General features: G+C 38.7%; 1 protein-coding gene across 2 annotated transcripts in view; it reads left to right on the forward strand.

Annotated features, from left to right (window-relative positions):
• Positions 1-10386, forward strand: part of SSPN (sarcospan) — a 107818-nt gene extending 97432 nt beyond the window's left edge. For both annotated transcript variants that reach the window (XM_074402940.1, XM_010337326.3), the window contains exon 3: positions 6320-10386. In XM_074402940.1, coding sequence (XP_074259041.1) covers positions 6320-6685 — 366 coding nt within the window. In that variant the 3' untranslated portion in view covers positions 6686-10386. The remainder of the gene's footprint in view (positions 1-6319) is intronic.
• Positions 10387-12615: the final 2229 nt, after the last annotated feature.

Here is a 12615-nt window from a genome sequence, read left to right on the forward strand (position 1 = left end):
GATTGCATATCTGATTAGTTAAGAAATTGCATTTTTAGGCAGGCCAAAAAATGTTTCAAGAGGGCATTGATCCAGACCTCAAAGGTAATGCTGATTTTTTTAAAGTCTTAATTTCCATGAACTGGGTTGGCCTGTAGGATCTGAAGTCTGTCCTTCAGTGCCCTTAAAAGGAATGTTGAAAATTCATCAATTCAACAAAACACTTGGCCAGAAAAAAAGGTGTCTCTTTCAGTGCCCACTTCCATATCTCGGGGGTTATTTGGAATATTTTAATAATGAAACAGTCTAAGTGTATTTCCTCTTGTAGGTGGGATCACTGAGACAGTAAAAGTACATTGGGTGCATCCAAATGCTCTGTGCCAAGAGTCTCAGGGCAAAATCAGGGGACAGGCGGTGGGATATGCATGGTTTGGCAAATGTGTGCATCTTTCATTTGTGTGTATCTTTTCTCTGTTAAGGACAGTGCCTTCCGTTGGAGCCAATTCAGATACACAGCATTTTCAGTGCACAATAGAATCTACTCCAAAGGGAAGCAAAGACACTCCCTTTCAGAGTGTACGGACATAGACACAGAACTTAGAAATCAGACCTAATAGAAATCAAATTCCTTCATTTTCTCTTAGCTACTGTAGCAAATAATAAAAAGCTATCTTTAATCTTTTTTTCTTTAATTTGGTCCGCTCATATTGTTTTTTCTTCTACCAGAAAACATACAAACTGGATTATTTGTTCAGTACAATGAGAAAACATAAGACATAAGAGTAAGAGAATGATATTATTTGGAAGTTATTAAGATGAAAAAAATAAGATGTGTTGGAAGATTCTAGTATAATGAAGCTGTTGATATAAAAAAGCAATGGGATGATATCCTTTAAAATCATGCTATAAAAAGTAATGAATAGAATTTAAAAGCTTACATTATAATAACTAATTCTAAAAAGCTGACTACAAAGAATGTATGATATGATCCTACAGAAAAAAAAAGCTCTTAATGAGCATAGAAAATACAATTATCTACAAGTGGTGGGATTATATCTGCATTTTGCAGAGTCTCTAATTTTAAAATGTTCTCCAATAGTTAGACGTAACTTTTCTAAGTAAAAAAATTAATAGATGCTATTTTTTTTAAATGTTAAAGATAGAATTTTGGTGGATAGGCCTTCATTTGGAAATTGTACTTTTCTGTCTTAGTACTTTCCTTGAAAGAAGGCCAGATACAGTAGACATCAGTCTATGTTTACTTTTTGTTGCAGAGGTTTGACTAAAGAGCAAGTCTCGATGATTAAAAAGAAGAAGCCAGAAAGCTTAGTAAGAAATGGCCTGTTAAATTACAAGAACTTCATCCAGTAGCTGAAGAACACCCAAAACTATGTTTCTATTAGTTTATGTGAAATGCCCTCATTCCACCCCCCACCCCCCCACACCATGATCTGGAAAACAGCAGAGGCAAAAGCATCAGCTTCAGAGATACTCCAGTGTCATCTCAACATCTGCACCTTAGTTAAAATAGGGAGCAAGAGAAAAATAGAAAGACAAAAAAAAAAAAAAAAAAGTCACTGCCAATGTCAGCCAGGTTGAGGATTCCCCACTAGGAAGATCTCATTAGCTATCTCTTTTTTCTACCCGTGACAGGCATTGACAAATACTGAGGCACTTTTCTCTTTTCCTGAATGTGACCTTTCTTGATGCTTGCTGCTAACTCTCTAAGGTTGCATGCTACATTATCACCAGGTTGAAAGTGAGCTTCAGCCAATCTCACCAGCATAGGTGAGAAATCTTTCCAGCATAGGTGCTCCCATCTCGGCACCCTGGCCTAAGCTTTGTGTGAGGATTTATTTCCAATTGTTGAATGCCCAGATAGCCAGGACAGGCAATCAGGCCATGTTGACAATCTCACTGTAGTCAGCACAGGTACACACACACACACACACACACACGCACACACACCCTCTCTTTCTCTTACAGACAATAGCCACAGGCTCTTTTTTTTTTTTTTTTTTTTTTCCTCAAGCTGGGACAGCCCTCTGGCGGAAGGGGCGGGGGTCGGGGATTGAGAGCAGGAGGGTCCCTTTGCAGACCCTCGATGCCACCAGAGCGTTCCTTCTTCCTCCCTGGGCTTTGCCTCTGGGCTTGGCTGGGCATTGGCTGCAAGTCGCGCTTCCTGCCTTTCCTCTGCCCTGACTTTTTCAGGGCTCCCCTGGAGGTTCGGAAACGTGTCGGGGGCATGTGCCTGAGGAAACATTCCGGGGCACGTTCCCTCCTGTCCACATCCAAGAGGCCCCTGGGCTGCTGCGGCAGCCTCCTCCCGAGCGGCGCGCTGCAGAGGGTCCCTTCCTGTTCAGGCCACCGGGGAAGGTAATTAAATTGGAGCAGAAACACCCTCCTCCCGAGGTCACCTAACGCGAAAGCTGCAGGCCGAGTACCAATTAGAGGCAGCGAGCGAGCGGAGACGCGCCCGGGCGCTGCTGTTACATAAGCGCCCGGGGCCACCGCGCCTCCGCCCGCTGCGCAGCGCTAGGCTGATGGGCTGACACCCGCAAGACAGATGCCTCCTGCTCTGGGCTTTTATCAAGATATATTTGCTCGGATTCCCAAGGTCATCGTAAACACTCTTCCTTATAGTTTATTCGTGCCGCGTAGGTAAAACAAGCCACTTGATTTTAAATTACAGATTCTAACCCAGAAGCTTGTTGCTGTCAGATGGGTTAAAAGCCATGAAGGAAAAATGCTACAGCGCTGCAGATGCAGTCCGCAGGCTTTAGGGGGAATCGAGTAGATATTTATATATTAAAATGGATAAGAAACTTGATTCCGTGTCTTCCTCTAGTTTGCTTAGCCTGATGCTTTCCCGAGTGGGAGAAGCCGAGTCATTATGTGTGAGACAGATATGGACGATGTAAATTTATTCATACTCAGAGACACTAAGGAGCATGGTTTTTCTTTGTGTTCTCGTTGGGCTCTAGCATATTTAAACGGTTCAATTAAAATTGAGCAACCACTGTGTTTGTGTAAATGTTTACATCCTTCCTACAAGCCAAGAATGCATTGTTACTCCCACATGACAAAATAAGACAAAGGCAGTCGAATTGATATCCTCAGTCCTGAGAAGACAGCTCTTTCCATCCCTACTAATTTGCTTATTATTTCACAAATACTTAAATAGTGCTCCTGTGTACCAGATGCTGTTCTAAGCTCCTTACAGACATCAGCTCTTTTGATCCTGGTAATTATCCTGTAAAGTAGGTGCTATTATGATCATCATGCCAAGTTTACAGATGAAGAAATACAGGTGTACAGGGATTGCTGAATTTGCCCAAGTACCATAGCTAGTGAGGGGAAAACCAGGATTCCAACCTAGGAAACCTGACTCCCTGGTTCATGCTCTTAATCATCAGCCAGTACTGCTATGCACTTGTTAAATGGTCTTGGGCACACCTTTTAATCTCTGAGCCAAAAAGTCATCTTTTAAAAATAGACAAAATTCCCATTTTCAACAAATGGATTTTTGTGACTATTATGAATTAGTAAAATCGTTTTCAACTATTTGAATTATTTGCAGACTGAGAATGAGAGATTATGGTCATTCCTTCAAGATATTGTCCCAACAAATGTTACCAAAAATTGCTATCTAAAAATGTTACAGAAAATTGCTCATTTCTTCAAGATATTGTCCCAACAATTGTTACAGAAAATTGCTACAGAAAATGGCTGGGTGCAGTGGCTCACACCTGTAATCCCAGCACTTTGGGAGGCTGAGTCAGGAGGATCACTTTAGGTCAGGAGTTTGAGACCGGCCTGAGCAACATGGTAAAAGCCTGTCTCTACCAAACAATACAAAAATTAGCTGGGTGTAGTGGTGCACACCTGTAGTCCCAGTTACTCAGGAGGCTGAGGCATGAGAATTGCTTGAACCTGAGTGGCATAAGTTGCAGTGAGCCTAGATTAAGCCACTGCACTCTGTCTCAAAAAAAAATTTGCTATCGAAGGATGTATGTATGTTACAGGTAGGAAGGTTATCACAAGACACCTGCCCCCCACTTTCATCCACTGATGTTGATAAAACAAGTAGAGAAAATTCCAATTAGGACCATTCTACAGCAGATGATTACTAGGTGGGAAATGATCATTTTAACCTGGGCATCCATGTTGGTAAAGTCATAGATGTACCATTATTCTCAGAGCAAACTGTTTCCAGTTCTCTGCTGGCTATACTGGGAACACAGCTTCAATGGGTATACACACACACACACACACACACACACACACACACACACACAGAGCATAGTCAAGACAGTTTAATCTGGCTCTTGGCACCAAGAGTTTGAAGTCGGTAATCAAGCCTGAATATTTCAGAACAACCCAGAATTGTTCAAATACTCTGCCCCATTGGTCCTACAAAATAAATCCATATTTTTTAGCCTAAAACTCCAATTTTTGCATAAAATAGAATCACCGGAAATACTGAGGGCCAGATGCATGGCTCTAATCTCAATACTTTGGGAGGCTGTGGTATAAGGATCACTTGAAGCTGGGAGTTCGAGACCAGCCTGGGCAACATAGCAAGACTCCATCTCTTACCAAAAAAAGTTTTATGATGGTATCACTTTGTATTTATCTGGTTCTCTTCCTCCAAGGAGCACTAATATTGAGTATAGTCCTTGTTATGTTCCTGAGATATAAGATGTTTCTATAAACTTTTACAGATGAAGATACTTAGGTTACTTCTGACAATCCTTTAAATGATTTGAAGAGGAAAAAGAATGTGTGTTTAAGATCTCTTTGATGAGAAGATCTAAAGAATCCACGTACTCCTTGGTTAAGATATACTAATTAAGATATGTTAAGGAAAAAAAAATGGCTTTAACTAATTCTACTCTCTTCCAGTGACTTCAGTTATACAATCAAGCTGTATGTAATCCCTGATGGACTCCCTTACAGGCAAACCAGACATAAGCTTAGGGCACCAGCAACCAGTATGTGCACCCACAGCTACATATACATGCACACATACCACTCAAGAAAGAGAAAAGTAAAAATTTAAATATGGCGTTCCAAATTTAAGACTTAAAAATACTTGAAATCTCATTGTGTGGGAAACACTCATTTGGAGGACTTTTGTATTCATACTTTATAGTGTCACATATATGTTTTGATTTTGAATTATATATACGGGTAGGTGGAGAAAGGCATCATCTTTGCAGAGCTACTTTCATCTGAACCGAGAAATAACTAGAACAAATATCATTTTGTGAAGTACTCATTCACCAGAATTGTTCTCTGTAGAGAGCAACTTTTGACTGTGATAATATAATTTTTGCAGTAACAACTATATATACTAGTCTCAAAACCTGGGGACGCTGAGCCTCACCTAGAATCTCAGCAGGTGGACCATTAAGAGAAACATTCCTAGTAGGCGAGTCTAATCACAAAAATATTTCTTGTTTCATAAAATAGATTTTATTGTGGCCATGTCAGTGAACACCCACAAGTTTTGCTCAGAATATTTCAGGTTTAAGCTAAATGCCTGAATTGTTCAGAGTTCCCACAGCCCTTTAGCAGCAAAGTAAGAACTTTAACCAGACTTTTTCAATCCCAAAGCTAACTTGGGGCCCAACAGGGTTCAAATTCTTGGTGGCTGAGGAACCATTTAGAGTGGATTTTCATGCTCAGGAATCACATGGTTATTGTTGGGCTTGGGGTAAGTTTCATAGGCGATGAAGCTGACATCAAATCACTTGACTTCTGGAGTCATAATCTAGTTTCTCCCAGAAACCTTTTGCTGGGGATTCTCAGGTTTATGGATACAGTTTGTCAATTGCTACATTGAACATAGCCTTTTTCAAAAATTAACCTGTGTTACTAGTTGACCCATCATTGCTAATTTTGGCCAACACAGTGTTTGCATTATAAAAGATTACTTCCTAGTCTTGTTTCAGTCTTACTATCAGCAGTTCTTGAGTTCAAAATAAGCACAACATGTCATTCAGGGATGGCTAGCTTATTTGGGATTTATCTAAACTGCTGGCAATATCTAGATGAAAACATCCCACAATCCAGCTAATATGGTTGTCACAACTCTTGAAAAGGGCCCAACATCTGGATGGCAAGTGAACATGTGATCAGGGTTTAAGGACCACTCGCTAATAAATACACATAGAACTATTTCCATGTCTTAGATGCTGTGTTTCTGAGAAGAGACAGCCTTTCCATCAGAAAATTTCTGGGAGAGAATAAAAAGAACAGTTTTGATGAATTCGCTTTGCAAATCATCACCCAGTGTTCTTTGTAACCAGAAAGGTTTTCTTTTGCTTTCTTGCAGCTGTTATACTTTCTGCTGAGTGCCCTTGGCCTGACAGTCTGTGTGCTGGCCGTGGCCTTTGCTGCCCACCACTATTTGCAGCTCACACAGTTTACCTGTGAGACCACACTCGACTCTTGCCAGTGCAAACTGCCCTCCTCGGAGCTGCTCAGCAGGACCTTTGTTTACCGGGATGTGACGGACTGTACCAGCGTCACTGGCACTTTCAAACTGTTCTTACTCATCCAGATGATCCTTAATTTGGTCTGCGGCCTTGTGTGCTTGTTGGCCTGCTTTGTGATGTGGAAACACAGATACCAGGTCTTCTACGTGGGTGTCAGGATGTGCTCCCTAACAGCTTCTGAGGGGCCCCAGCAAAAGATCTAACATTCTTGCTCAAAGTTGCAAGAGAAAATAGCACATGTATAGCTGAGGTTAAACAAAAGAATTTTCTAAACAAAGAAAGGAAAAAAATTGACAATAAATAATATTCACTGTTCTAAATGAATATTTTTATATTTTTATGAAACAAAAGAGCATTTCTTCGGGTTTCTATTGTATTTTTTTTTAACATTCTTGCAGAGAAAGCAAGATCCAAATTGATTTTGGGATATTAAAAGGACACTGAACAAGGAAAGAATGGCATAGACCTAGCCTTACAGTCTGGAGCTGATTCCTCTTACTCATATTATCCATGACTTACATAATCTTCTTTCCTGCTAGTCCAGTTTGATGGTGTGAATGGTGAATTTCAGGCCCAGTTGCTAAATTTTGTGGCATCTTCCTTTGGTTCTCCCCACCTCCAGTCATCAGCCCTGCTCTGTCTTGGAGACAGGCAGGAGGTGGGGGAAGAGCTGAATCTCTTTATTTTCCCTGGTAGAGACGTCTTTAAGGCATGAAATAGCTTAAAGAGCAGCGTAGAAACAGAAGAGGCTTTGCAAAAGGCTAGATAATTATAAACACCTGGGTTGGGGCGGCGGCCTCTTCAGCTCCCTGAGCTTGGCTCTGTAAGTAGATCACTTGCTAAATGCTTTAGATGATTGCCTCTCAATAATTGAAAGGTGGTGGTAGTTGTATTCTTAATGATGTAGAAGGTTTAAAAATAATTACATTATGCTTCTATTCTATCATCTAAAACAAATCATTAAAACTAATTTCTAGCTAATTGTTAATTATAATTATGCTCAGAAGTCTATTTAATGAGCTCTGGCTGTACTTATGCTGCACTGTCAGTGTTAAGAGAAATTACTCTCACAAGAACAGAGGCCTAAAGATTCTTTCTTCTGAAAGCCAAGCACCACAAGGGAAAAAAAAAATTTTGAATTAATAGCGCAGGTTAAAAACATTCATTTAAACAAAAACAAGAGCATTTGTAATAGGAAGTGTTTATACAAATAGCACATTTGTGATATGTAGAAAAGTATCTCTCTTGGCCAGCAGTCTATGTTTGAGGAAGATTGGGTAATGCTGATGTGTTCCATTCAAGAGACTGTATTTGATACATAATCCTATTATTAATTTGTATGCTTAGTCAACTTAGAAAATCAAAATAATGTTTTGAAGTTCTTATTTGAGCAATATAAACTTGACTTGGAGGGTAGTTTTAGTTGTTTTGTTTTTCAGTGACTATGACTTAAAGCACAAAGCACCAAGGTCGGGAGACTTCTCTCTTTAATTATTGTTATTATTACACTCTGAACTGTATTCATATTTTAAGGAACAAGCTAAAAATGGAAATTCATGAAACATAAATGGTATCAAGAACTTTTTCTATCCGCATGCTTTGTTGAAAGCAGAAATTAAGATAATAATTGAGTTCCATTCACCTCTCCACATTGCCTATTGATGAACTTTACTAATCATGAGATTCTACCCTAAAAGAAAAGCATTTCTCGTTTGCCTTAGAAGAAAGTGGACTAATTCCATGGATTGTGGTAACAGTGTCGGTTTCTACACAATATAAACATTCAAGTAAAAAGGAAAGCATTAAGTCAGTAAGCTAGAGGATTGTAAGTATCTTTTATGTCCTCTAGATAAAACACCCGATTAACAGATGTTAAACCTTTTAATGTTTTGATTTGCTTTAAAAATGGCCTTCCTACACATTAGCTCCAGTCAAAAAGACACTTTGGAGAGCTTAGTGGATAAGTCTCCAGAGCAGACCTGATCACACGCAAAAGTTACGCCAACAGAATACTAAGCAGAATGAGGACTTGAAGAATACCTTGTTGCCCTGTGTGTGTGTGTGTGTTTTTAAAGCCAGCAACTGAATCCATTTTGATTTTTGATAAGAGTTTCCTATACAAAGAAGAAAATGACTGAGAATCTTGAATGTCGTAGGCCATCCTTTAAAGAGTAAGTAGTAGCACTTTAATGCTAGTAACCGTGAATTAGGTACCACTGAAAGCACCTCCTGAATTTCTTTAGCAAAAACATTTTATAGTGAACACCACAAGTTTTTATATGTAAAAATTAAGACTGCATACCCTTAAGGTGCTCTATGTTTTATCAGTGAATCACAGAGTATTTCAAATGGTAGAATCATTTTAGCTTGTGTGCTTCCTTTTTCGAAATAATGCAACCAATAAGAGCTGACATTGTAATGAGCTTTATAATAGTATAACCATCAGGATATATATATTCATATATACTATACATATATAAAATGGGGATATTACTATTGTATGATTAAATCATTAAGTTCCCCGAAGAGAGAAAAAAATTGTAAGTGAATAGAAAAACTAAACAAAAAAGAAAGAAAAAGAAAGAAGAGAAAGAAAGAAAGAAGAAAGAGAAAGAAAGAAAAGATTTTATTGCTATGAGCTCACTGTATATTGATACGTATAAGAATTGTGTTGCGTGAATAACCACTTTGGGCTGGATTTGAAGTATTTTGATGTTGTGTTTTGCAAATATTGAAGTTACAATAATGGCAACAGAAAAGGAACAGATACACAGCTTTACACTTAGCAAAATGTTACATTTAAAATCTGACAAGGAGCCAAGATGGTGACTGTCTCCTCTAAACCATGAAAGAGTAAGATTTGCACAACCCTCCTCCTCTTCCACCTCCTTCAGGAGAATTAAATGAATCAAGACTTTGGAAAGACAGGGAAGAACCGGGACTTGGCAGTACTTGAAACAGGAGGATACAGCAGCCTAAATGTACAGACTTTGTAGCCGAGCCCACTCGATCAGTCTGTGCCTTCACGTGACCACCATCTGTGCCTCCCTGGCTCCATCCAAATTTGTGTAGGCTGCTCCTTGGAGCCATGCCTAAAATATAGCTACACCAGAGCCCTGGAAACTGTAGTCAAGTAACAGGCCTCACTTTTTTTTTCCTTTGGATTAAAAATGTATATGCTCTCTACTTAGTGTTTTCCAGCTTTACACTTCAATGGGTTGTTCAACAGTGAGAACACATTATATACATGTTTTCTATTCATGTCCAGGGCATGAGAATCTTAATATTCTCATACTTCCCTTTTTGCACGCAGTATGTCTGGAATATGTTTATAAAATTTTAGCAAAGGGTGAGATCAAGTGACAAGGGTAGAGAGGTTATTTAAAGATAATCAGAAATGAACTTAAAAGCTGCTCTGCAAAACCAATCCTTTCCTGTCATGAAGAGTATCCTCATATTTTCTAGAGATTGTCTCTGAACCATTGCTACATAGCCATGAATTTCTGTAAATCATGTTGACTATCAGTTACTACTGTTTTCTGAGAATTCTATTATGTTTTTAGATGTACGTTGTGTATTCAGGATAGCATTAAAAATAACTGATGGCAAATGTATTGACTCACAGTGGAAACATTCGTTTGGATGAAGAATTCGTGGTTTAGCCTTTGAAATGAATACCTTGAATCGTTTCTTCTGATTTTCTAGTACTTTATTATCTCAAATGATTATTATCCCCTGCAAAAATACTGGGCTGTACTTTGGTGTTGTGGTTTTATTTTTCTGGCATTGATCAAATAGCAAACACAAAATAAAGTGTTTCTACATGTTTGAAGTGGTTGTTTTTAAACAGGATATGTGTAATGCAGATTTTCTTTATTAATAAAATTTTCATAATCTCTGAAAACACTGTGTTTCGATGTGCTTTAAAGTAGCATGTTACAAATGAACTGGTACACATAAAATCTCTCAGGTAAGTGTTTATTTCAAAATCTGACAAAAACTAATATTCACTGTGACTCCTTTGTTCCAGTGACTGTTTCTGGTTTGGTACTCTGCATCCATCCTAGAAGTCAAGGTTGTAATTGCTCCCAAGGCAAAGAGAGTCTGGCTGGAAAAAGTCTCATAAAATGTACCTGGAATACTGCTTCTTACTGTATATCTACTAATAGTAACTAAAATTTGTCCTGAAGAATGGGATGCACATATACTCAATCATATTCTATATTTTATTGTAAAGAAAAACAGCCTTTTCCATTTCAGATCAGAACTCAAGGACTTCCACTTACAAACTCTGAGGCAATTTAAATAGTTGATTATACTATAAAATACAGTGATTCTTTTTACGTCCTTAGTAAAGCCCAGAACACACAAGCCCAGGAAACACTCTCTGACCTAGACTTTCTTTCTTTCTTTTTTGTTATACTTTAGGTCCTGGGATACACGTGCAGAACGTACAGGTTTGTTACATAGGCATACATATGCCATGGTGGTCTGCTACACCCATCAACCCGTCATCTACATTAGGTATTTCTCATAAAGCTATCCCTCCCCTAGCCCCACACTACCTGACAGGCCTCAGTGTTTGATGTTCCCCTTCCTGTGTCCATGTGTTCCCACTGTTCAACTTTCACTTATGAGTGAGAACATGTGGTGTTTGGTTTTCTGTGTTAGTTTGCTGAGAATGATCATTTCCAGTTTCATCCATGTCCCTGCAAAGAACATAAATTCATCCTTTTTTATGGCTACATAGTATTCCATGGTGTATATGTGCCACATTTTCTTTATCCAGTCTATCATTGATGGGTGTTTGGGTTGGTTCCAAGTCTTTGCTATTGTGAACAGTGCTGCAATGAACATACATGTGCATGTGTCTTTATAGTAGAATGATTTATAATCCTTTGGGTATGTACCCAGGAATGGGATTGCTGTTATTTCTGGTTCTAGATCCTTGAGGAGTCGCCACATGGTTTTCCACAATGGATGAAATAATTTACACTACCACCAACACTGTAAAAGCACTCCTATTTCTCCACATCCTCTCCAGCATCTGTTATTTCCTGACTTTTTAATGATCGTCATTCTAACTGGTGTGAGATGGTATCTCATTGTGGTTTTGATTTTCATTTCTCTGATGATCAGTGATGATGAGCTTTTTTTTTATATGTTTGTTGCCTGCATAAATTGACAAATGGGATCTAATTAAACTAAAGAGCTTCTGCACAGAAAAAAAGCAAAAACAAAAGCTATAATCAGAGTGAACAGGCAACCTACAGAATGGGAGAAAAATTTTGCAATCTATCCATCTGACAAAGGGCTAATATCCAGAATCTATAAGGAACTTAAACAAATTTACAAGAAAAAACAACCCCATCAAAAAGTGGACAAAGAATATGAACAGACACTTCTCAATGATCTGGACTTTCTATCATTTGTGTTAAGGCAGTAGGGACTTGAGTTGTAAGTCTGGCTGCCACTTTGAGCAAAGTGTGACTTTGGGCAAAGCATTCCATCTGTAGTTTCCTCATTTTAAAGTGGAGAAAAATCTAACTGCCTCACAGCATCATGGGGAAGGTTAAATGAAACAGCACTTAGCAAAACAACTGGCTCCTAGATGGTGCTTAATATATATTTGATTTCCTCCTGCCTTAGCCCAGTTCCACATAGCCTGGGACTCTTCTCATTGCTGCAGGCTCCTGTCCCCGCATCAAATTAGAAAAGGAGCTCGCTTTGCTGTCCGTGACTTCCTTTTTGTAAACCAGAGACATGAAATGGGCCTCAAACAGAAATCCTGCTAAAAGCACCAACTTCCGTAGATAGACACATAGCACACAAAATTATGTGTTGGTTGGATCCCTTTGCTTGTTTACACATTTGGATGTTTCTTGAATGAGACTGTCTTCTCTCAATTCTTCTGCCAGGCAGAAGTAGAACTGGAGATATTTCTCCTATGTTTCATATAACTTCTAACTTAATGTAATAGAAGCATGTTTAACCCCAGCTTTTAGAAACCAGTATTTTGTACATTACCAGTCTACCATATATTAGGTTGTAATGTACCATTTCTCATTTATTTTAAAACCAACAAACAAGCACCTTTGTATGCTTGACCCTATGGTTTGCTGATTTTCATTAA

The sequence above is a fragment of the Saimiri boliviensis genome, chromosome 7, assembly GCF_048565385.1.
Source record: "Saimiri boliviensis isolate mSaiBol1 chromosome 7, mSaiBol1.pri, whole genome shotgun sequence".
NCBI classification, from domain to species: Eukaryota; Metazoa; Chordata; class Mammalia; order Primates; family Cebidae; genus Saimiri; species Saimiri boliviensis.